General features: G+C 45.3%; 1 protein-coding gene across 5 annotated transcripts in view; it reads left to right on the top strand.

The window, feature by feature from the left end:
• The window catches only part of ACTN1 (actinin alpha 1), a 92605-nt gene that overhangs the window by 59243 nt on the left and 9631 nt on the right, over window positions 1-23731 (top strand). For 4 of the 5 annotated variants that reach the window (XM_069784195.1, XM_069784194.1, XM_069784198.1 and 1 more), the window contains 9 exons: window positions 5894-5975; window positions 7602-7687; window positions 15161-15253; window positions 16395-16625; window positions 17155-17302; window positions 17884-18034; window positions 20496-20604; window positions 21086-21226; window positions 23167-23349. In XM_069784195.1, coding sequence (XP_069640296.1) covers window positions 5894-5975; window positions 7602-7687; window positions 15161-15253; window positions 16395-16625; window positions 17155-17302; window positions 17884-18034; window positions 20496-20604; window positions 21086-21226; window positions 23167-23349 — 1224 coding nt within the window. Of the gene's footprint in view, window positions 1-5893; window positions 5976-7601; window positions 7688-9098; window positions 9119-15160; window positions 15254-16394; window positions 16626-17154; window positions 17303-17883; window positions 18035-20495; window positions 20605-21085; window positions 21227-23166; window positions 23350-23731 lie in introns of those variants that run through there. The other variant, XM_069784197.1, reaches the window with a different exon arrangement.

The raw sequence follows: 23731 nt of genomic DNA, 5'->3' as shown, positions 1-23731 counted from the left end.
GGGTCTGTGTGCCCTCACTAGACACTTGTCACATGCTTGCAGCTTAGCACTGAACCATCTGCAGTACTGGGCTTCTCCTGGCATGTAGGTATCAGGTGCCAGGAAAGCAATTGCCATAACACTCAATTTTACTTTAAAAATTGCCACTGGTAACGTGATATCTAGCTGCTCCAAAGTTTGCTTCCTGTGTGTCTTGGAGACAAGATTGCTAAGTGGATGATGAGAATAGGCATTCAGTGGTTTGTGCTGCCAGCAGGTGTCTTCACCCAGCAGGACAAAGGATGACCAAACTGGGTTCTCATCCTACTGGCATTCCTGCAGTCTGCAGAGATCCAGTTTCACTATATCTGTGCACATGTGGAGTGAAATGTCACCAAGAGCATAATTCATGTGTCATTACTGGGGCTAATACACAAAAAGTTTGACCATCTGATCTCACGGGCTGGGTGTTATAAAGTGCATGTGTGCTCGATGTTAGCTAGGGAAATAAACATAGAAGACCATCACTAATAGACCTGGGCTCTTGGATCACTGTGCAAATAGACAATTAGCTGCATCCTTGAAGCAATGAATTGTATGATGCCTGATCTGCTTTTCAGTAACCTTTTAGATCTTTACTGTCTTGCAGAGCAGTCAATTAAATTATCTGATCACTTTTAGTGTCTGGAGTCAGCACACGATGAATAAACGGTGGGGAGAGACTGTACCTGTTTACATAAACAGCAGCAATAAAAAAAGGAATTATTAGAGCTACATTTTCAGTGCCTGATCTTGGGAAAATAAAAGCAGCTAAGCAATGTGCGTCTGACAAACCCAGCTGGGTAAATGCTACAGTGTTCTCTGTTATCAACAAAGCCCTAAGCCAAACCCAAGCGAAATGAGAGTGAGGGAGAGAAAGTTATTTGGTCATATTGCCTGCAGGCTTTTTAAGGTGAAAGAGAGGGTGGATTGTTCTAGCCAAAATCAATGTAGATGGGAAGGGATTTGTCCTCCTTGGAGTGAGGTTAAAGGGAGCCAGCATCTCTTGTTCTCCACTTGCCTTTGATCCCATCCTTCATCAGGTTCCCTCTGCCCTCCTGCAGTCTTCTGACTCTTTCTGTATCCTTTTTATTGTTGTTCTGCCTCAATTACTCTAAAGGCATGAGATTAAATGCATGTTTGAGAACTCTACCAGAGCTGAAGTCTTGAGCAAATAGCTGGGAAGAACTTAGCTCAGAGCCTAGCCTTTAGTTCTGGCAGTTGATGTGTGCTGAAGGAAAGTTGTCTTTTTTATGCTAGATCTTTGAAACCCATTTGTAGAATGTATAAACATGGCACCTTCCTAAACACAGTATTTGCCTGGACTATTTCTGTCACTTCTTTCCTCCTTTATCGCTTCTTTCTCCTCCCTTTGGCTCAATTCAACTGATTCTTGCCCTTCTCCTTGGAGTCTACATCCCCTCTCCCATTTCCCTCAAAAACAGACCAGCCAACCAACCCCAGCATTTTAAATCATCCCTGGACCTGCAGGGGACTTACCTTGCAGAGAAACACATGAGAAAAGGCTACTGAGAAGCAGCCATCACAGTGGATAGTAGATTAGAGCTCCACTTCCAGGTCTCTTCCAACTCTAGGGAGTGATTAATGGCATCTCAGTTGTGTGTGCCTTTGGCAATGTTGTGTGTGTTTCCGTGTACACACACGCACACATATGTGTAAGATGGAGGGGTGAACATCAGTCCACGTTGCCAGGATGTCTGCATTGTACCTCCGGTTTGGGCAGCATTCTTGTGCACTTTTAGTGTTTTCTGCTCTTTCACAGAGGCTGTGTCTATGCTACAGACCCTGTATTGGCAGTGTATGCTAGCAAAAGGTAACCAGTGTAGCTGCATGTCTTCTTCCCAAAAGCTAGCAACTTCTGTTGTCAGCACCATTTTGTACCGAGTTTATGTTCCTAGCTATTTTTCCTAGTCTAGCTATATCAGTGAAGCAAGCACAATTCTTTTCTGCCTACATGCACTGCCTAGCCGAAGTGGTTTGTATAGTCCAGGCCCCAAAATAAAATGTGCAAGTCCACCCAGCTTGGTGTCTGATTCCCTGACACCACAGCTAGTTATTTGGTTAGATGGTTTCTATTCAGTGCAGGTCTGTCTGCTATTGTTCAGCTCACTGTAGATAAGATCTCAAGATTCAGCTCATGGTCTGCATGTGAGGGATATGCAGAAGATGAGGTTTCCCTTCCTCTTTTTACCCCTGACTGTAGCTCAACTGTTAGCCACTTCTAAGATCTTTTTATCAAGTACAATGGTGGACTGATGGCTCCAGACACCCCCTCATATACTGCAATGCATATAGAAATGTGGTATGTCTACTGCCATGTTGGATGCATTTATTACAGATATCACTGAAAACATGAGTTTTGGATTTCTTTCCTAGTGTCTTCAACTCTGGCAGATATAGTAAGTGCTTGCTCTCTTGATTTTACTCCCCCTCTATCTCCTTTCCTGATTGCTAGTTAATAGAAGATTTTTTTATGTCACACTGCAATAATTGCCATGGCAACCTTGTGTGCTGCAAGGACTTAGAAATAGCTGGAGGAGGAGAGAAGACGACTCCCTGTGTGAGTTAAGGTTGTGGTGAAAGAGGAGGAGCTGTGGTAGTCTTTGATCAGCAAAAGCAGAGAACGTGCCAGGTGGGCATCTGTTTAGGGCAGGTTTGCTGTCTGCCACTGTTAAAACAAGGTAATTCCTCCATAGTAAAACTATAGCTTTCCTCACGGTTGGCCCAGCTAGAGCCTGGCAAGCCATTGCTCCTTTTCATATCTCTGCTATTTCTGTGTTCAGGTAAGCAGAGTGGGAACTGAGGCACCTCTGCAGAACCTTGTCTGGGTCAGTGCTCTTCTGGGGTATGTGTTTCAGCTGTGGAAGGAATCAGGGGACAGGTGACTTGGCTTTTGTTTGCTCTGCTGCCTTTGGGTCCCTAAAGCATGGCTGCAGCTGTGGTGCTGCTGCGCTGTACTGCAAGGCTTGGAGCTGCCAGGCCAGTCTTTACTAGTTTATCTGTTTTCATGGGAGTCAACTGAAACAGGTGATTTGAAATAATGATTAACTGGTGAACGATGGGATGAAACTGAAAGCAGTGGATTTTGGAGGAATTTCATAGGGCTCAAGACCCTGTTGTAGTCTTGGACAAGCCCCCAGGGAAACCCTATCTCTTGCACAAAGAAGCATCACCTTTGTGATGAGCAGCTCCATTGTCCATGAGGGGTGAAGATTTTCCCACAGGGAACAGGGTCTTACTCAGGTTTAGCTCTCTGCTTATCTTGGAGCTAGTCTTGGACTGAGGTATCTTGCTTTCAGTAGCCCTATCTTTAGCTTCCTTCCCCAGGAGACTATGTGATCACACATCTGTCTTACATACAAAGTAGAAATCTGCTGGCTTCATCTAGGTGAGTCTCCAGCTTCCCGCATGTTAAGACTTACAGCCCTTCCTTTGGGAGTGCCCAAGCCTAGTAAGTTTTCCCATCAGGAAACCTCTCCCAGCTTCCAGCTTAAAATTTCTTTTTAACCTTTGGCAACATTGCTACTGGTGTTGTTACTTGGAAACTGATAGGAAAGCTATCTGCAGTGACTTTGCTCCTCCCTTTCCTCCAGGAGAGGCTGACAGATCTTCAGGCAGCTCCTTCAGATCGGTCTGTGCTAAGGAAGGGTCTGTGTTAATACTAAACACTTAATCAGGGTGTTAGCAATGCCATAGTGGTCATGGTCAGCATAGGCTGAAATTTGGTACACAGTGGTGGCATTTCTACAGAAGCAGAAAATGGCACATGGGCTAGCAGAAAACTGGCAAGGGAGCTGCCACTTGGCACTTCTGGATGCTCCTGCACTTGAGTGAAAGAAAGGCTGTTACTTTTCCTTCCTAAATGGAGCTAAGGCCGTGTCTACACATAGTGGACAAGGTATGTTATATACCAGCTAGTCTTACCTCCTCAAATAAGACTTTTAGTTACACTTGGGTCCATAGAAGTTTCTCCACAGCAGGCACAGGAGACAAGTAGGCTGAAGTTGAAATGGTACCAGCCTCTAATTCCATGGCATAGGGTGGTTCCATGTGGCTGGAGGACAGTAAAAATCCCCTGCCTGCACTGCTGCTAAACTCTGAAGAAGTAGATACAGATATAGCTTACGTAGTCTCCATTGAAAGTGTATTATATGGGGATAAAGTACCATTTGACACTGAGATGAGGGCCTGTTACCGTGTTTGACAGCTGCTCGTTTCGTCACAGTGTGCCCATGCAACATTTCCTTGCTTAATATTGACTTGTCCCAGTGGACTAAATGAGGATCACTGGTCATGTCTGTTTGGATGGCCTCTGTGTGTGATTTACTTTGGTAGGTGAAACATTGCTGTCTACTGGAGACATTCACACAAAGGAATATGATATGGGATGCCAACCTAATACATGCATTAATTCCTAGGGAAATGCTGCAGAAAACTGCTTTTCAGAATAGCTCAGTTTCCTAGTTTCATGAAGACTGTAATCCAAGGGCTACATAATGACCAGTGCCATAAAAGAACTTTTCTGCATGCCCATACCCTGTCTGCCCAAGTCTGCCTAGCTTCATCTTTCGTGCTGGGTGTGTTCAAAGGAAACTGCCTGTTGATTAGAGTTCAGGCACAGCTTAATCTTCCAAGTCAATGCAATAAGCAAAGGCATGCATGATCTCAAATAGAAAAGAAACAGAACATGGATGTCACTGTAGAAAGAAGGTGAATTATACTCCTTGTTTGCTAATTTTGAAGGTGGGTCTCAGTGTGAGTGGCACAAATGACAATATGGAGAGTACCACCCCATCCTTTCTGTCTCCCAAAAGACACTTAGCAAACAAGGTGACTAAACACTAGCAGTTTATGCACAATCTTTCCTCCAGCAGAAGCCACCTGTCTCAACAGTAGAAACTGATAGTACAAATGTCATTTGTCACCCATGAACTGGATCAATCCTTCAGAATAACTAAGTATCATGGATACACAGGAATATAGGAATCAGACTTGTATGAGGGTGTCATACACATTTGTTGGTGTCTTGTTGTTGATCATTATGTTTGAATGATGGAAACAATTTGCAGAGGTCTTTCATTTCCAGTGACATCTGTGTTTCATATTCTCTTGTGTGGCTCTTTAAAATCTAGTTACCTTTGTGATATGACTCATGATGATAAATCACATTTAACTTTGTTTAGGATTTGATTACTGTCTATTGATGTCTGTATCTGAAGTGCATCCTGCCACATCAGAAGTTTTATATATAGAGGAATAGAAATGTACTAAGGAAATGACAAGTCCTGTGCAGCACCTAGGAGGAAAAGCAATACTCAGACAAAATGGGTACTTTTATATATATTTATTTTGTAGAGATTTGTTAAAACATTTCTCTTCCTCCCACTCAACTGGTGTTCAACAAACTGTACACTAGCTAAGGACAGCACCCGTTGCAGATGTTGTTACTATTTTAGTATTGCTTAGATGTTCTAACAGATACACTGCTCTGCAGTTCTTTAAAATGGAAATTGCAAACCTAATACAAGCATGAGCTGTAAATGTGAGATATGGCCGTTTACTATCAGTATGATGTGAAGCTAATTTTACTTTAAACTAGGTTCAAGACAAAATTTATTATTCCTTCTTGTTGCAAGTGCATAGATTATATGTTAATAATCATATCATGAGTCTCCAGGCTCTGCTTTCAAAAGGAAGCTAATTATTTCATCCTGCTACATGAGGATTCACACATAATTTTGTCTGGACAGCACAGTTACCTGAACAAACCAAGCACAATAGCCCTGTTTTGAGAGAAATGCTGTATACCTTACTACAAGTTGATGCTGATGCTCTGGCTCTGTTTCTTTCCCAGGATGATCCTCTCACTAATCTAAACACAGCTTTTGACGTGGCTGAGAAATATCTGGATATTCCCAAGATGCTGGATGCAGAAGGTAAAGTAGAACACAGTGGCTTTTAACTTGCTTTTTCTCAAGAAATTTCCCACTTCTTCTAGGTGGACTTGTATTGTACAAGAATTCAGTAACCTCTGAATGCTCCCTCCGTCACCACATACTAAATGTATAGGGAAAAAGTTACAGTGGAATAAAGGATCACATGTTCTGCTTCCCTCTTCCTCCTGTGCCCCTCAGTCTTCTGAGTCTGGTGTGGAGATCTTAACCTGGGGTTGATACACTAGGCAGAGATGAGTAACACCTGGCTATGTCCACTGCTGACTGAAGTGTTCCCTTTCAAGAGTCAGGCTTAATACTGAGTTAATGCATGGTGTAGGACTGTGTTCCTTTTGCTCCAGAATTTTTTTTCTGGGCTCTTTCTGGCAATCTTTCTTTTGGGGGCATGATATCAGTATTATAAACTGCTGCTTCTTGACTACTCAGAAGTGTTGGGCATGAAGATCCCTCACCGACTGGGTCTGGAGACCAAGGCAGAGATCCATGTTGTTCAGAGGTGCTTTTGCTGCTGACCGTGATTGCTTCCCCGAGGCCACTGGGACAGCAAGGATTACTTTTCAGAGCCTTGTCAGGACCAGCTTGGCAATAGACTTAGAAGACTGTAACTCTGGAGTACAAATAACAGCCTGAAATAGTTCACTGGTTGTTGGCTGTTTGCCTGAAGCCAGCTGGTTTCAATGGTAGAAGCTGTATTTCAGGCTTGGTTTGGACAGGAGAAGCAGTTAAAGGCTTTTGTTAAATAAGGGAGTGAGAGGAACAAGGAGGAAAGGTGGGGATAGGGCAGCTGAACCCAGTGAACCTGTATTTGGGTAACTAGGATGTTCATATTCTTAAGTAGTATTTCCCATCCCCAGGGATGAGTCTTGCTTTCCCTACATTCATCATGCTGAGGTCACAAAAAATCATGAGGTTTCTGGATTAGATTCAAGTGCTTCTTTCCATTCTGTAGGAAACAAAGCCACCTCCAAAATAAGCGGATCTAGCTTCTGATCTCAGCAAAGCTAGCAATGATAAAGAGAGCCCCTTGCAGGACCTCCCGTTGCTCTTTCCTGATCACTCTCCTCCCTCATGGAGTGGAGCTAATGTGCATTCCTCCACACCATTAATTCTGATCTCTGGAGGTGTTGAGTTTCCCCTGAAACTAATGAAAGGGCCTTTTGAAATTCAAGCCATGATTGTGTTGAAATGGAGGACAGGGGCATGGAAAGGAAGGGAGAAAGGATCTTTCCTGAAGAACTGCATGGAGGAATTGCAGTATAATATGTCTATAAAAGCCATGTCAACCTGCTGCCAGTTTGGATTGATTCAACCCAGCATTCACAGTAATGTTCTCAGGATGGGGAACTGCTGTGACACGAGACATGCTGACATATGGCTGCATTAGCCTGGCCAGACCCTGGAAGCAATTTTATCATGAGGGAGGGGAACCAGGAGGGTGATCCTGGCTTCTGAGAGAGACACATCTTCTGGGGAATGCTGGGAAGCCCTGTGAAGTTGCTATGACAAGCATATACCCCAGCAGGCCTCCTGGACAGTTGTGGTTCTCCCTCTCCTTTGCTTTCCTTACATCAGTTGATTATGCTCTTAACGTGAGGTTTTTTTTGACAGACATTGTTGGAACTGCCCGTCCTGACGAGAAAGCCATCATGACCTATGTTTCTAGCTTCTACCACGCCTTCTCAGGAGCCCAGAAGGTATCGCAGGATCCCAAGCTCCCTCCACAGAGCACACCTGGTGCCGTTGCTAATGTCCAAACCTTTTTTTCTTTCTCTCTCTCCTCTCTAGCTACGGGCATCTTTATTATTATGCTCTTGGTAGAGTTGGCTGTTGGTTCAAAGTGGTGCCCCAGACATAATATGTGGGGCCAGGGAGCCAGGAGTCCCATTTCCCTATAGTCAGTGACACTTACATATACCAGCACCTTGGCACACACACAAATCCAAGGGAGTGGGGAGCTTTGCCTTCTCCATTTGCCTTCTGAACTGCTGCACTGACAGCTGAGGACCTACGCCCCCTGTTCCTTGGAAATCTGAGCTAGGATGCTTGGTCTCACAAAGGTGGAGACCAACACATAGATGCTCTGCTCAGCAGGACACTGCAGCCTGCCCCCACTGGAAACAATGCTGATACATATTCACTTTTTCTTTTTTTTTTCTTTTTCAAAGGTGAAGAAACAGAGCTGACTTAGTGGTTTTATGAAGGGTTCAATGAATACCCAAAGCTTTATCTTTTACGTTACGTATGGTGCAGGTTCCCGCACCCTTGCTTCAAGGTCTGAACCTGCTGCTTTCTCAAGTTGTGCCACAAACCCAGTCCCAGTTCACCTGGGGCTTAGAAAGCATGTCCAACAAGTACATCCGTGGTAATTTTGCAAACAGAGCATTGCTTATCGTGACCGAGATGCCTGGTTTTGTTCATTTGTTTCTTTTTTTCCTCTTTTCTCACCCACCATGCTGGAAATCAGGCAGTTGAGTCCTTGCTGTGTCTGGCTTAGCCATTTTCCTGTTGGTAATGGAGTCACTCAAGGAAAACATTTTGTAGGTGAAACCTTGTAAATATCTCTCGCCAAAACCAAGCAGGCGCCTGTACTTCAGTGCCATAAGAACAGGCAGTGCGTGTTGCAGCAGAGCAGATACTGCGTAGGAAGTGCACTGCGTAGGAAGGCTCTGATCTCTAGCTCCTCGGCGTACAGAAGGGCCTTGAGCACAGGGCGTTCAAACCTCCAAACAGCCTATTTGCATACTTGGGCAAGGCCCCCAGACCACAGCTGTGAAGGTGCAGAGCCCAGATCCTCAGCTCGGGATCACCCTGGATTGGGCGGGTGAGAGGGAGGGGTGCCGCTTTGAGCCACAAGCCAACGCTGCTAGCCACCTTCTGATCCGAATTCCCAGCTCTCCGCATGGAAATCTGTTTGGCCTGTCCTGCAATGCATGATGGGAAGTTTTCTCCCCCTCTCTCACGCCACCCATGACTGTTTTGTTTTATTCTATGTGCTGCTTCTTACTTTATCCTTTCAACCTCTTTTCCTTCTCTGCACAGATATTATAGGCACGCTAAGGCCGGATGAGAAGGCCATAATGACCTATGTCTCATGTTACTACCACGCCTTCTCAGGGGCGCAGAAGGTGAGACTTTACCGCTAACAACCCCCTCCCCTCTCCCCGCCCTGCCCACCGCTCCTCTCCACCGAGGAATGCGCCAGACCCCCGTCCGCCCCAGGGCATTTCCAGGGAAGCCCGATGCATCCAGCGATGCATTTGGATGTGCCATCTGTAGTCTTACAGGAGAAGTGATGTAAATGTCCTTTCAGACAGACTTGAGCTGCTCCTTCCCTCCAGTTTCATACCCCAGCGGTGGAGACAGCATTTGGTAAAGCTGGCATTGAAAGATGAATGAATGTCTGGTCTGACAGAGTCAGTACCCTTTCAGTGACTAGTGGGCATCATCCTGGCCAGGTGGTGCGCCTCCAGAAACACCACAATCAAATCAGCCTACTCCAGGAAATCACAGGCTCCTCCCTGAGCTGCCATCCTGCCTTCCACACTCAGCCCCTGCTAGGTCAGTGGTCTTTTCCTAGGCTCAATCATCTGTGTGCTGGTTACATAGCACTTTTGTGCTCCAGCCACAAAGTCCATTCCTACCAGGACTTGAGCTTTCGCAAACTCACACACTTCTCCATTCCTTGCTTCTTCCTGGTTATTGTCCTCTGTTTCCCAAACCACCTATATGTTTTATTTCTCTTTGCTTTACCCATTTCCATAACTTCAGTCCTTCTTCCTCTGCTTCCTCTTTACTCCAGAGTCTTTTGGTCTGGCATTGGGACATTTGTCCCCAGAGGAACCATATAGTCACAGTTTGCCTTTGGGCAAACTTCCTCCAAAACAGCAATTTCCCTGCAATCCTTTGAATAGAATAAAAACGTCCATGCTTTCCTCCCATGCCATAGCCTGGCTGAGCTGCAGCCTTTCCACAAGATCACTGCTGATTTCAGATTGTAGGCTTTGGAACAATAAAATCTGAAGTTGAAGACTGCATTCTTCATGTTACGAACAGATGTAAAATCTCTGTTTCCCCCAGCCACAACTTCTTTCTCTCACTAGGCCTTTTCTCTTTGAGACACACTCCATGTGTCGCCCAGCTTGAGGGCTAACTTGGCTCCAGGAAGAGTCCATCTCTTTTGTACAGAGCAGTGCTGATGGTCTTAGCATTGATGCAGATACCATGCTGATGCTGGCTTTCAGAGGGCAAACGCAGGCAGCAGGTTCCAGGGAGCAGCTCTTTAGTTCAAGCTTTGTGTTCTCTGCCCTGTTTCATATAAATTATGTGATACTGTCTTGTTTCCAAGGAACTGGGAATATGTCCCACAGCAGTGCAGTAGACTTGCCCATTTGGCATAATTTGTGTAGTCATGACTTTTCCACTAGGATCCTGCTTTGTGAATGGTTCAAAACCCTTAAGACCAGGCTGCAAACTCCAGCCAGCTGATACTTGCCCAGGAAGACTGTAGTCTCAGAACTTATGCCAGCCCTGTGATAAGGCCTGCTGTTTGCCAAGTGCCCCTGAGGGACAGCTCCAAGCTTTCTGCTTAACTTGAAGAACTCCTGATTGAGGAAACTGCAAACCACAATATGAGGAGGGTTGTGGCCTGCTGCAGGAGCAGCTGTGCCCCTCACCAATGCCTTCCTCTTCCCTCTCTACCCATTCCACGATGTGGAAACCTGCTCAGTAGGTCCCATGCTCTCATCAGCAATTTAGGTGGATGCTAGGTCTCCTGGGATAACTGAAAACAACCTTTTACTGCCTCAGGACCTGAACCAAGTAGCTGGGGCAAGAACTAGAGCTGGAGCTTCTTAGTTATTAAAGCTTCAATCCTGTGTAGTCTAACTGGCTTACAGGGAAGACTGAAGATTTAATTTTTTAGCAGTCCTGATGGGCCAGCAACTCAACTGTGCCCTGGCAGAAGGGGCACAGCTCCTTTTTGGAGCTGCCCTAGCTGTGCATTAGCCAGCTGCTGAGTGACGCAGATTCAAACCCCTGGGCAAATGCAAAGTGATTACTGAGTACAAGCCCCAGCCCAGACTGTAATGTCTTACCACCTCGTGCATGGTTAGGTGACTTACTGTGATATTGCTCCATTTTTCATTCAGATTTTTCATTACTGCCACCAGTCCTGAAGGGAAGTCCCATGAGCTGCTTTCTGCTTCTTTCACTCTCTTATACTGAGCTTTTGAAGGTACAGGGTCCCCAGCCTGACGTGTGTGTAGATGGCTGCTTTTTCTTTATGCCATTTTATATATATATATTTGTAGGTATACTTGCTTTGGTTGGTTTGCTTGTTTCCTAACTGCTTCTGACTTTCACACTAAATGCATGCAACTACTGGTTGGCTTGATATTTTGTAAACTTAATTTCTGGGGTGAAAATTTCTAACTAACGTTTTACCATTTTATTAAGAGATTGTGTTTAGCATACAGTATTCTGGAGTGGTCCTCTGGGGCCAGAGGACGGCAACAGGAAGGCATCTTCCCTGTGTAGCACACTGTGGGAGTGCCTTCCTTTATGATCCTTCTCAGCAAAGAGACCTGGATCCATGAGCTAGAGAGACAGCTAGGCAGTCCAGGTCAGGGTTGAGAAGTACAGAAAAGACAAAAGGCAGAGAAATTACTGCTACTTTGGCTATTCACATTTCCATTTTGAGTCCACCAGACATCACACGCATATCACACAGCAGTGTGGTATCAAGCAGAATGCCCTGGGCTTGCCCTCCCCACAGTCTCTGAGTGCAAGCAGTATTCATGTGTCAGCACGATGCTTCAGTGAAGCTGATCAGCTTACACAAGTTCTCTGAGAATACAGGTATGCAGCTTCCAAACCCCAGGATGGTGCATTTTCTCAGTGGTGCTCCATGCCTTGTGAGCATCCTGGCTTGTTTGGAGCTAGTGTGAGCATCCTAAATGCATCATTGCTTTTAGCAGTGTGGGGAAGTCAAAATTACTTTTTTCACTCCACTAACGAAGGTGTAGGGGGAGCTGCCTTGGCATCATATAAATATCTTAGCGAGCCACTCTTCCTTTACCTGGAAGTGTTTCACTGAGGTTGCCATCATCACAGATCAGCTCATTAGCAGCAGCGTGGGAGGTATTTGTGGAGGTTACCTGAAAGCACTGGGATCCTTTTGTCCTGCCTTGCTCAGAGCAAGTCAGTGCAACGCATTGCTCATGACATTAATGGTGATAGTGGCCACAGAGCCTTTCCTGCTGCTGCAGCAGCAGCACACCGTTGCATAGAGCAGTCTGGAGTAGGCAAGAACCATTGAGAAGCAAGTACTGGTAGGGGAGAGAAAGCCTGTACACTTCAGCCGTTAGCATAATACAAATAATGTCGTAATTGCTGACATTCGGAGGGCTTTTGTGTTTGGGCAGATGTTCAACACGTATATATATATATATATACACACACATGCACATATTTAAAAACTTGGGCAGCTGGAGGAAATCTATCGTTGGGTACATGTCAATATGCCTCTGTGAAATGGGGTCCCTCCTGCACAGCTGGCTGCTGCTGCAGTGAGCTCCTGGGGTGTAAAAAGAAGAAAGTTAAGAGTGTGCAGGGAGCTCCTCTCCTGGGGTGATTGAGAGAAACATTTGGCACCAGCAGTTCCCTGCAGTCACTAAGCACATCATGGTAGGGCTCTGGCAATGTCTTTTTGACACACTGTTTGGTTCCATGTTGTCATGATTTAACCCCAGCCAGCAACTAAGCACGACGCAGCCGCTCGCTTACTTCCCCCCCACCCAGTGTGACGGGGGGAGAGAATCAGGGGAAAAAAAAAGTAAGACTCGTGGGTTGAGATAAGAACAGTTTAATAGGACAGAAAGGAAGAAAAGAATAATGATAATAATAATAAAATTACAATAATGATAATAATAATAAAATGACAATAATAATACAATAATTGGAATAAACAAAACAAGTGATGCACAATGCAATTGCTCACCACTCGTCGACCGATGCCCAGTTACTTCCCAAGCAGCGATCTGCCCCCCTCCCCCAGCCCAACTCCCCCCAGTTTATATACTGGGCATGACGACACATGGTGTGGAATATTCCTTTAGCCAGTCTGGGTCAGCTGTCCTGGCTGTGTCCCCTCCCAACTTGTTGTGCTCTTCCAGCCTTCTTGCTGGCTGGGCATGAGAAGCTGAAAAATCCTTGACTTGGTATAAACACTACTTGGCAACAACTGAAAAACATCAGTGTGTTATCAACATTATTCTTGTACTAAATCCAAAACATAACACTATTCCAGCTACTAGAAAGATTATTAACTCTATCCCAGCCAAACCCAGGACATATGTCTATAAAGTTTTCTCTGGATACCAAACCCCACTCCATTAAAGTAAAAACTTTAGTTAAAAACAGATCAAAATACAAACTCTCTTAAATGTAATCATCGTTTGCACTTTTTGCAGATTATTTTTTTTTTTAAGTTAAATTGCTCTTTCTCCTGTACAGGTCCCTCTGATATGTTTTAAATTGGTTAATATCTGTGTATCTGCTAGCTGGCCCACTTTAGTGAAGGGATAGATGACTGAATATGTTTTTACAGCTTCTTACAAATGAATAAGATTGCCAGACCCCCTGGGACCTTAGCAATCTATACATCTCTGTATAGCCTATGACTTTATTGCTATTCTTGTTGCCTCGCATCAGCTGCAAAAAATAGAGGATTTTTCTCAAATGGCCTTGGAGATTGAATAAATATATAATAAAAGGCCTTTTAAAAATAGAAAAAGGTTGAATCTTGCCAGCTATAAGCTCAGCAAAACTTCTTTTGGCATCAGTCCCACACAAAGTTTTAAGGCAGGACACAGCATTCTCAATTGGTCTGTTGTGGTGTTGGCATGTACACTCTCCTCTTCATCTCCACTTAGCCTCTGTAAGGAGGACTACTCCACAGAGGCCCCGTGGGTAGCTCTAGGACCTTCCCCAGTGTCTATAAAGTTTTCTCTGGATATCAAAACCCACCCCATTAAATTACAAACTTTAATTAAAAACAGATCATCAGGGCAATAGCTGTACTGTGGTAAGAGGGTGCTGAGCAATCCCCTGACACCCCTCACAGGGGCATATCCCCCGGGTCTTTGTGGCATGGCACCCACCATGATAATGATAAAGGGAGGTGATATCCACAGGTACATGCTGTGCAAGGATCAGCCCGCTGTATGTTCCCCATGCCAAACACATGCATGGCACTCCAGGGCAGACTGGCTGCTCCTGAGTTCATAGCTGGGATTTTTCTGATCCTTACTTTGTTCCAAATTCATGTTTTAACATGTTCAACTCCCTGCAGAGAACAAGGTTTTGGTCCCACAATGGAAAAAAACAACCTAAATAGTAATAACAGGCTCTTTTTTGGTGAGACTTGTTTTGGGAGAGTAAGCAGAAAGATTACCCGGAAAGGAGAAAAAAAAAATCCTCAGCTGGATCATGAGACCTTGAATACATGGTAGGTGTCATGTGGCAAGATGCTGGAGGAGGTGGCCCTGTAATGAGTGCCAGAAATACAGGGAAAGCTTGAAGACAGCTCTGCTGGGCAGAATTTAAGGTTAAGAAGAGTATCTACCACTTTATCTTCCAAACAGAATTAGGAATTTTCCAAAGTCCAGTCTATGGATTAACCCTGTTTAGGTAGTTCTTTCCTGGTGTAAAAGCATGTAGAGAGTCTCATCAGCTTGACACCACTCAGTTACTGGTGTTGCAGCTCTGAATGCTGGTGAGGGCAGTGGAGGTGGTGGCAGAAACCCCCTGTCTTTGTAAAGAGGCAGCCAGGGGCCCGCTGGTAGGAAGCAAACAACAGGGCCCTCTCATAGAATCAGCTTCAGAAAAGGCATAGAAATGTGGTTGTCTCACCATACATAGGGTGGGATCAGTAGAGCTGAGAATCTCTGAAGTAATTTATTCACCTGAGAAGGGAAAGATAAATTATTGTAGAAGGTCAGATGGAAAGCAAAGAGGTGAGGACAGATGTTTTGAAGTGCAGACAGGTTGCTAGAGCCAAGGGTAGGAGACTTTACCTGCAGGTATGTAGCAGGAAGCTAAGCTGCAAGCTTTGGTTTATATTTTTTATTCACACTTTTCCCTTCTTCTGTTTTTCTTCTCTTTGTCAGGCGGAGACAGCAGCAAATCGTATCTGCAAGGTGCTGGCAGTCAACCAAGAAAATGAACAGCTCATGGAAGACTATGAAAAACTGGCCAGTGATGTAGGTGTCCATGGTGCTGTTGGTTTCTGGGTGGTGGAAAGGAATTGCGTTTAATGCTGATAACTAATCTTGGGGAATGCTATTGGCCCATGTTTTCCTGGAAAATCCTTTTTTTTCCCCCCTTCTAGCTTGAGAAAAATTAAAGATTGAACTTATCTTAAAGGGAAGAGCAATCTGCTTTAAAACAGAAAGCTTCCATAGAGCAGCTTTGAGTTTATCAGTTTAATAAGAGCAGCTGCAGAAATGCTAAAATTAAAGAAAGAATCAAGCTGGTCTAAGTTGCATTCCTCAGGACTATACAATTTTGTAACATCTTTCATACAAATTGTATGCTGAGGTACTGCAGAAGTCATGAATTGGATCGGAGAGAATGGAAGTTAGAGATAATTGAGGAAAGAAATATGCGTTTGCTGATAGTTGGAAAGAATCTGTGTAAGATACAAGCTGGAGGCTGCTTTGGTTAACTGAGAAGGCTGACAGACTGACAGCTGTGAAACTACAGAAGTGACCGAACATGGACTGGACTGTGTTTGTGGAAGATAAGTAGGGAGGGGAATATGGAGAACAGAAGAGCAAACATAGCCCATGAGCCTGGTTTCAGCCTGGTCTGAAAAGCATAGGACACTACTCCATTCACAGTATAAACTGTCTATTGCATTAGCATTTTGCTGGCTCCTCAGATAGATTTGCTAAAGAGAGCTTTTCAAAGAGCAACACTGACTTCAAGGAAGCTAGAGTGGGAAAAGTGTAACTGGAGGCAAGAACTTGATTTCTCCTGTCAGACCCTTCTGGAGATAATATGACTTACAGCATCCTTTAGTTATGCAACAGTCTAGCAAAACTCTAAGGCTTTAGTGTAATCTGAGGACATAGTTTGGTCCTGATTGTGTGAAAGCTATGGCTTAAGCATGTTGGATTGGCAGTACTGCAACAAGCAGTACTACTTAGCGTGGTAGGGAATGGGCTGCTCATTAAAAAAAAATGCATCCAAAAAAGCTGGCAAACTTTTCTTTACAAGCCCTGCTGGTGGGAGAATCTTTCTGGCAGCAAACATAGAAGTAAACTGTCCCTAATGAATTCAGAGCAACACCTGTAGTTTTGACACAATTTTCAGTTCGAGGCTTGTCATTGCTCTTTCCAGCTGCTGGAGTGGATCCGTCGCACCATCCCCTGGCTGGAGAACCGGGCCCCAGAGAACACCATGCAAGCCATGCAGCAGAAACTGGAGGACTTCCGGGACTACCGCCGCCTGCACAAGCCCCCCAAGGTCCAAGAGAAGTGCCAACTTGAGATCAATTTCAACACCTTGCAGACCAAGCTGCGGCTCAGCAACAGGCCAGCCTTCATGCCTTCAGAAGGGAAAATGGTCTCGGTGAGTGGGGCTAACTGCTCGTATATACCCCAACCATGCCTAAAAAATGGGACTCCTTTTGTGCCCATGGGTGGGCAGAGCATACCCCAACTTCAGAGTGAGCTATTCTGTGGTAGGAACCCTACAGAATATAGTTCAGTGAGGCTATAATAAGAGAGGGTCAAGTGATCATTGCTTCCCTGTATCTAAACCAGACTGAGGCTCTTCACAAGTTGCATGTCTTTATGAGGAGATGTCTAGGTGCCTCTTATTTTTTCTAATTGAAAAATGGTTTTGTTGAAGTTTCATGTGGGGAAGTGTTTCGAGAGGGACTCTCGTGCAGACAGGTATATCCTGACACTGCTAGTCCTGCTTATCTTAAGTCTGGCACTTCGTCTTCCTGACCTGTTTGCACAACACTATGAGATTAAAAGCCTACATCTACTCCCTCCAACCAGTTGGAGCCATATAGCTCATGGAGACTAATGCTGATGTACATCTTTCCCCCTATCTTCTAAAATGCCTTTTCTTCTTGTGCTTCTGTCTCTAGGATATAAACAATGCCTGGGGTGGCCTAGAGCAGGCTGAGAAGGGCTATGAGGAGTGGTTGTTGAATGAGATCCGGAGGCTAGAGAGGCTGGATCACCTGGCAGAGAAGTTCCGGCAGAAGGCATCCATTCATGAGTCCTGGACAGATGGTAATGCCAACCTACCTGCTTCGTATTGCCTGACATAGTGCTGTCCGTTATGTAGGGAGGAAGAGATGGATCATGCATAGGTGCTTCCATGAGATTTTCCTCTCAAGAATGCTACGTTCGTTTCTTACTTTATTAGAAAAGAATGTATGAAAATCAGCTTGATCTCTGTTCTGCTACATAACACGGCCACGTTGGCATTCCCTAACAGTTGCAAAGTGAGAACTTTGGATAGAAAAGAGCTACAGAGCAGAGGAAAAGTTACCGTACAGTAAATGTTACGGCTGGCATTTACAGGACCAGCATAGCCCAGTTTGCGTACACTGAGACTAGTCCAGTATAAACTGTCACAGCACTGGCTTGAGCTCCACTATGTGCCCTTCACTGTTGCTAATGGCAGACTCACGCTCTGTGGTTTGAAAGTGAGGATTGTGCATCTCTAGGCCAGCACACATGAGGGCAAGCCTCGAGCAGGGTGTCTGGAGTGGGGCAGATGCCCTTTTGAGGGCCTCCGGGATGGGGAGATGGCTCTGGGGGCATTGGGTCCTGCCCTTCATTCTCCTGTCCTTTGGCTCCCTCCCCAGGTAAGGAAGCAATGCTGCAGCAGAAGGATTACGAAACGGCTACCCTCTCGGAGATAAAGGCCCTGCTGAAGAAACATGAGGCCTTTGAGAGCGACCTGGCTGCACACCAGGACCGCGTGGAACAGATTGCTGCTATTGCACAAGAGCTCAAGTACGGCACCCCGGCACACATCCCATCCTTGTGGCCAGAGAGGCTTAATCAGCGTTGCCCTCTGCCCTCTGGCGAGCCATAAATCAATCTCCATACAAAAATGTTGGGAAGTCCCAGTGTTTCCAAACGGTATCTAGGATACTGCTCTCCAGTATCCGGACGCACCACAAGAGCAGGCCAGAAAATGGATGAGTCGTGGGTGCTGATGAGGGGGTGGCAGAATTATATCCCCAAGCCAAGTTTCCAAGTTTCTTCCAGCTCGTTATGCTGCTGTGAACCCTTTCCTAAAGAGTCTGACCTGCCGCTGGTGCCTGCTAGGTTTCAGAGTTGTAACGCCGTCATACTTTTCCAGGAACAGTAGAAAACAACAGAGCATAGCAGGCCTTCAGTTTGTTCTCTTTTATCAAAAAAATCCTCCTTATTCTGGCAGGAAAAAAAAATCTGCTGATGCCTGAGCCCATCGTGGCCTCTGCTGCCACCCCCAGCTCTTTGTCCCAGGAGCTCCACACCTATGGACTCTGGTCGGCACTTGCTCCAGGGCATCCCCACAGCAGCTCAGCTCCCTTCCTGCTTCCCCCGGCTTGGAAACCTTCACTTCCACTCCCTTTCCTGGAGTGACGAGTGACACAGGTTACCAGGACAAATGGGGTCTCCTCAGGGCAGGAAGTTGATTACTAGGGATAGCAGGCAGGTAAAGAGCTGGTCTCTGCAGCATAGGGAGAGAAATTTTGAAACTGTGCATGTTTCTTGGCAAAAACAGTCTGAACAACTTGGCGTTGACTTTGTTTCCTATTTTAAAAATATTTATATATCACACTGGCCTATGTCAAGTTAGTGTCTGGGCTAAGATCAGTACTTTTGGGCTGAAAGACTGTTTTTTCTCTAAAAAATCAGGATAATTGGATCAAGATCGTTATCTCCTTTAACAACACAGATTTACGGAATTGCTCCCTTGTCCACTGGAGGATTGACCTTGGAACAGGAGGAGCGTTCAAGGCAATCCTCCATGTCAGTAAGATTAAAACCGAGGCTGGCTAGTCAGCAAGCATTAGCTGACCTGCCACTTCCAAAGCACATGCTACATGCCAGCCAAAGCAGCTGCAGCTCTAAGAGCAACAGGGAAGGCTGGGCCTTAATATGGGGGAGAGGTGATTTCTTCCAAAGTGTGAGAAGAGCGGCTCTGTCATCCTTCCAAAATCCATTTTCCACCTCAGCAAAGACGCCATGCCCTGAAAAACCATGGCTGAGCTCTTTTCTCCCCCAGAAATACACTGCCAGGGAGATGGAGAGGGTCTGGAGGAAGCCACTGCAGCTGCCCATGCCAGGCGTGTTTGCGGGCATGGCACATTCCACTCCCCAGCAGTAGTGGTCCAGCATGGGTGTGTTACAAGCCAGGCTTTCAGAAGCAGTTCTTTCATCTGCAGTGCTGGCTCTGCAGCAAAGTAGATCAAGGAACTGATCTGGATTAAAAACCCAGCAAAGAAAAAGTTATTTTTAGCCCAAATCGGTTTCCTGACTAGTTTACCGCAAGACTCCATCAACAGTTGTGCCCACACACCTCAGAAGGGCAATACCGTGGTTGGAAGAAACAAGGCTGGGGGAGGCAAGAGGAAACTGTTTAAACCTGCTTAGAGAAATGCTCATCACACGGCCCAGGGTCACTCAGTAGCCCAGTGAGTTATTCTGCTTTCTCTTTCAAGGCTGACACTTCCCAGCTTGGCTGGTCTCCCTCTGCCTGCCGGTTTCTCCCTCTTTGACCATGTGCAGAACCAAGAGCACAAAGCAATCAATACAAGACCAGAAACTTCAGCTTACCCCCGTGCTCTCCTTTCCCCAGCCATACTCTTACCAGCCTGTCTTCTGTGGGTGCCAACCTATAGACATCTCAGCAAAGCACTCCCTGTCAGGCATATAGGAGAGAAACCTACACTGTAATTCTGGGATTGTCCTAAATAAATGAATGGATTGTGTAATTTAGCTATTACTTGGCACCTGTACTATGCAACTCGTAGAACGATCTTAAGCAGTTTCTTTGCATTCATAGTAAAATCTTTGCTGCCCATTCTGATGTGCGAGATACAGGTGGTTAGCCTGCACGATGTTCTTAAGCAGAATACAGGGGCATATTGCTCTGCTCATAATCTGTTTATTCTCAGTTTGAGCAAAAGTGTATACTCCCTTCCACCAGTGCCAAGTTATTCCCATCAGGCAGCCAGCACCAGTGTTTGTTGAGGGCTTGGGTGGTGGTTGTTTTTCTTCCTGTTCTGTGCTGTTTGATGTACTATAACATACAGTGTCTCCAAAACGAGAGACTGCTGTCTTCCTGGCTCGCTTTGCTTGCAGAGACCATGAGCTCTTTGAATCAGTCCTGAAGGCTGATAAAGATTTCTAATGGGTTTCTCTTTCTTCTCCAAAAGGTATTTATTTGACTTCTTGTCCTTTTTTCCCCTACCCCTTATAGTGAGCTGGACTATTACGACTCTCCCAGTGTCAATGCCAGGTGCCAGAAGATCTGTGATCAGTGGGATAATCTGGGTGCCCTAACCCAGAAACGTAGAGAAGCCTTGGAGGTGAGACCTGTTACAACTTGGACCTTTGGGATTACGTGGGTAGGTCATTTGTGGAAAGGAAGCTGCAGCAGGCACGAGCAACCAATTTCAGCTCTTTTGTGCACTCCTAGAACATCCTGGATGGTAAACAAGGGCTACACTTCAGTATATTTAGCCTGCTTTTCCCCTTCCAGCCCAATTATAGTGCCATTCGTTTGCTCAGGCTATTGATTTATTTCTACTTTTCTGTGTTTTGTAATTTTGTTCTGCTTGAAAAGACTGTCCTTGTTTTATTTCAAAAGACCTCAGATTTTTCCATCAGAGTAAAAAATCCATCCTGTGTATAATCTCTTAACAGCAGAGAGACTTTTACTGTAGTGCTGTCCTGGGAGCACCTAGGTCTGAAAGGAAAGAGCAGCTCAGACAACCCACATATCTATATGATTACTCTTCTCTAACCATTTTTTTCTGATTTTCTTTCTTTTTTTTTGTGCATGCGCAGAGGACAGAGAAGCTACTGGAAACAATTGACCAGTTGTACCTGGAATATGCCAAACGAGCTGCCCCTTTTAATAACTGGATGGAAGGGGCCATGGAGGACCTGCAGGACACATTCATTGTTCACACCATTGAGGAGATCCAGGTACAGAGTAGTCATCTGCACCAATCAGGTTGGGATAGAGGGCAGTCGGGTCTCCTGGATTCCTAGTGGTGCCGAATTTGTAGGTCATGTTTTGGTACTTCTGCTCTAGTGAGTGAGCCTTAGCAAAAGAAACAAAAAGGAGTATGTTTTTCCTTGATTTCCTCCAAAAACCTGGATCTGAATATGTATGAAATGTGCTCACACCATCCTAGCTGAACACAAAGAAGTGACAGTGGATTTTTCAGTGTAACTCCAGAGTCTTATTAATGAAAGCCTGAAAATTGAGTGACTCTCTCTTTTAGGGTCTTCTGGGGTTTTTTTTAACCCACATAAGCAAAGCTTAATGCTGCTCACAGGTTCTGCAGGTCAGTTGCCCTATACAATGTCATGACCAGGTCATCTGGTCCTATGTGATAGGACGTGCCATGAGGGCAGTAATTGTCCGCTTTGGTAGTGGATTAGGATTTGAAGCAACAGTCTTCTTGCCTCCTGCAAGGCAACAGAGACAATATCTCAGTTTTCCCCCTTCTGAAAGGGTGTTACAAAAGCAGCTTGAGGTATCTACAGGTAATTTTCAGACCTTTGAGAGCAGGAATTACTCTTCCTGGGTTGCAGTGGGGACTTCTATTTCTCCTGCTTGATGGGCTTATGAAAAGAATCCAAGTCAGCTCTTTGCAGGAATGGCTGACAACAATGTGGCCATCAGTGAGGCAGCGAATGGGAGACCAAGAGGAGACACTACACAGCCAGGGCAGTGAAGGGGTAGTGAAATAGCCCTAGCCTCGTATCAGCTCTGTTACTGAGCTGCTACTTGTTTCTTCTAGCCTTCTCTCCTGAACAAAGGGGTTCATTAAGTCTTTCATTAATGCAGAACAAATCTGAACAGCATTTAAACACTTCCATCATCTCTTTGTGACTGTTTGCCATATCTTTCCCAGCCCCCTAGACTTGCATTACATCTCTATGGCCACTGCAGCAGCTGCAATGTAATGAGTCACCATGTAAGGAAGGAATTTTACAAAAAGTAGTTACAGTGTGTGTTGTAAAAGAGTGGTCAATTATACAGTTTACTTTCATTCCTTCTCCTGTCCACACTGTTCCCTTGATTATCCCTGCACATGCCTCTCTGTCCCCCACTTGTTTTGTTGCCTTTTTCCCTGCATTTGCTTCCCTAGTCTTGATCTTCCAGGCATCTGGGATGAAGTACCTTGAAGGCCTGTAGAAGCAGTGGGAGATGAGCCAGGACCAACTGGCTTGTCAGCTGTCCACAAACTACCAGCAAGCGTGCCCCCGCCATCGGTCCTTGGAGCAGAGTCTGGGCAATGCAGCAAGACGGGAAACAGAAAGGGCCTGTTGTGTTCAGGGAGAAGGAGCTGGTTTTCAGCAGGAGGAGCATATGTTTCCTGTGCAAGTTTGCAGTTGGCTGAAGACCTTTACCTAGTTCTAACTGACTCTGATCAGACCAAATCTGACTTTTACTATTAATCTGGAATTATCTTAGGTGTAGAACTAGTGCATACCTAGTGGGAAAAGAAAAACATGGCACATTTACACTAGTGAGACATGACTGCTTTAAAGTAATGCTAGTAGTCAGACCTTCTTCCCAAAGGGGCTGACAGGCAGTCACTGAGCAGTGTTGGAGAAATAGTTCCCCTTAAATTATGAGCCAGAATTATTCCACCATTTTTTGGGATGTGATCTCTGTCACTGGTCAACATGGGACAGAAACAGAGGGAAAATGAGACTTCACATCATTTAACTACTTAAAACAGCCTGTTCACTGATGCTGAGAGAACCTGAAAAGTGTGTTAGAGTAGCCTGCTTTGTATCCTGGGAATATGTAAGCTTTTGCAGTTACTTCTGCAGGGATACATTTGCTGAAGAGGCTATTCAGTAACTAATGCTCTTACCCTCCCTTTGCTGCTGCCTTCCTTCTGCAGGGATTGACCACAGCACACGAACAGTTCAAAGCCACTTTGCCAGATGCCGACAAGGAGCGACAGGCCATCCTGGGAATCCACAATGAAGTCTCAAAGATTGTCCAGACATACCATGTCAACATGGCAGGAACAAATCCTTACACTACGATCACCCCACATGAGATCAATGGCAAATGGGAACATGTGAGTTCTTTCCAACCTTGCAAGTTAGTGTGGGCGGATGCCACTGCTCAATCACTGAGGCCCCAGGAAGTGGATTATTTACTCTTCAGTTACCCTCTCATGCTTACTGCTGAGCTTTTTTTTTTTTTTTTTGGTCATTTGTTTTCGGCTCAGTTGCCATGTGCTTGGAAAGTGGAAGACATCTTTCATGTAAATGCCTAAGGGATGTTTGATCCCTTTTACTTGCTATTTTTATAATGAAAGATGCTAAATTAAAAGCTTTGAGGTTTTCAGTCCTCAGTTGACCTGACAAGCACGTAAGTATGGCATGTGACTCAGTATCCTTTTTCACCATTAGACCCTTCAGATGTTTTACGTCCACAGCCAAGTAGCCTTCCCTTGC

Source organism: Haliaeetus albicilla, chromosome 5 (genome assembly GCF_947461875.1).
Source record: "Haliaeetus albicilla chromosome 5, bHalAlb1.1, whole genome shotgun sequence".
Taxonomy (NCBI): Eukaryota; Metazoa; Chordata; class Aves; order Accipitriformes; family Accipitridae; genus Haliaeetus; species Haliaeetus albicilla.
This window is presented reverse-complemented; position numbering and strand designations above follow the sequence as displayed.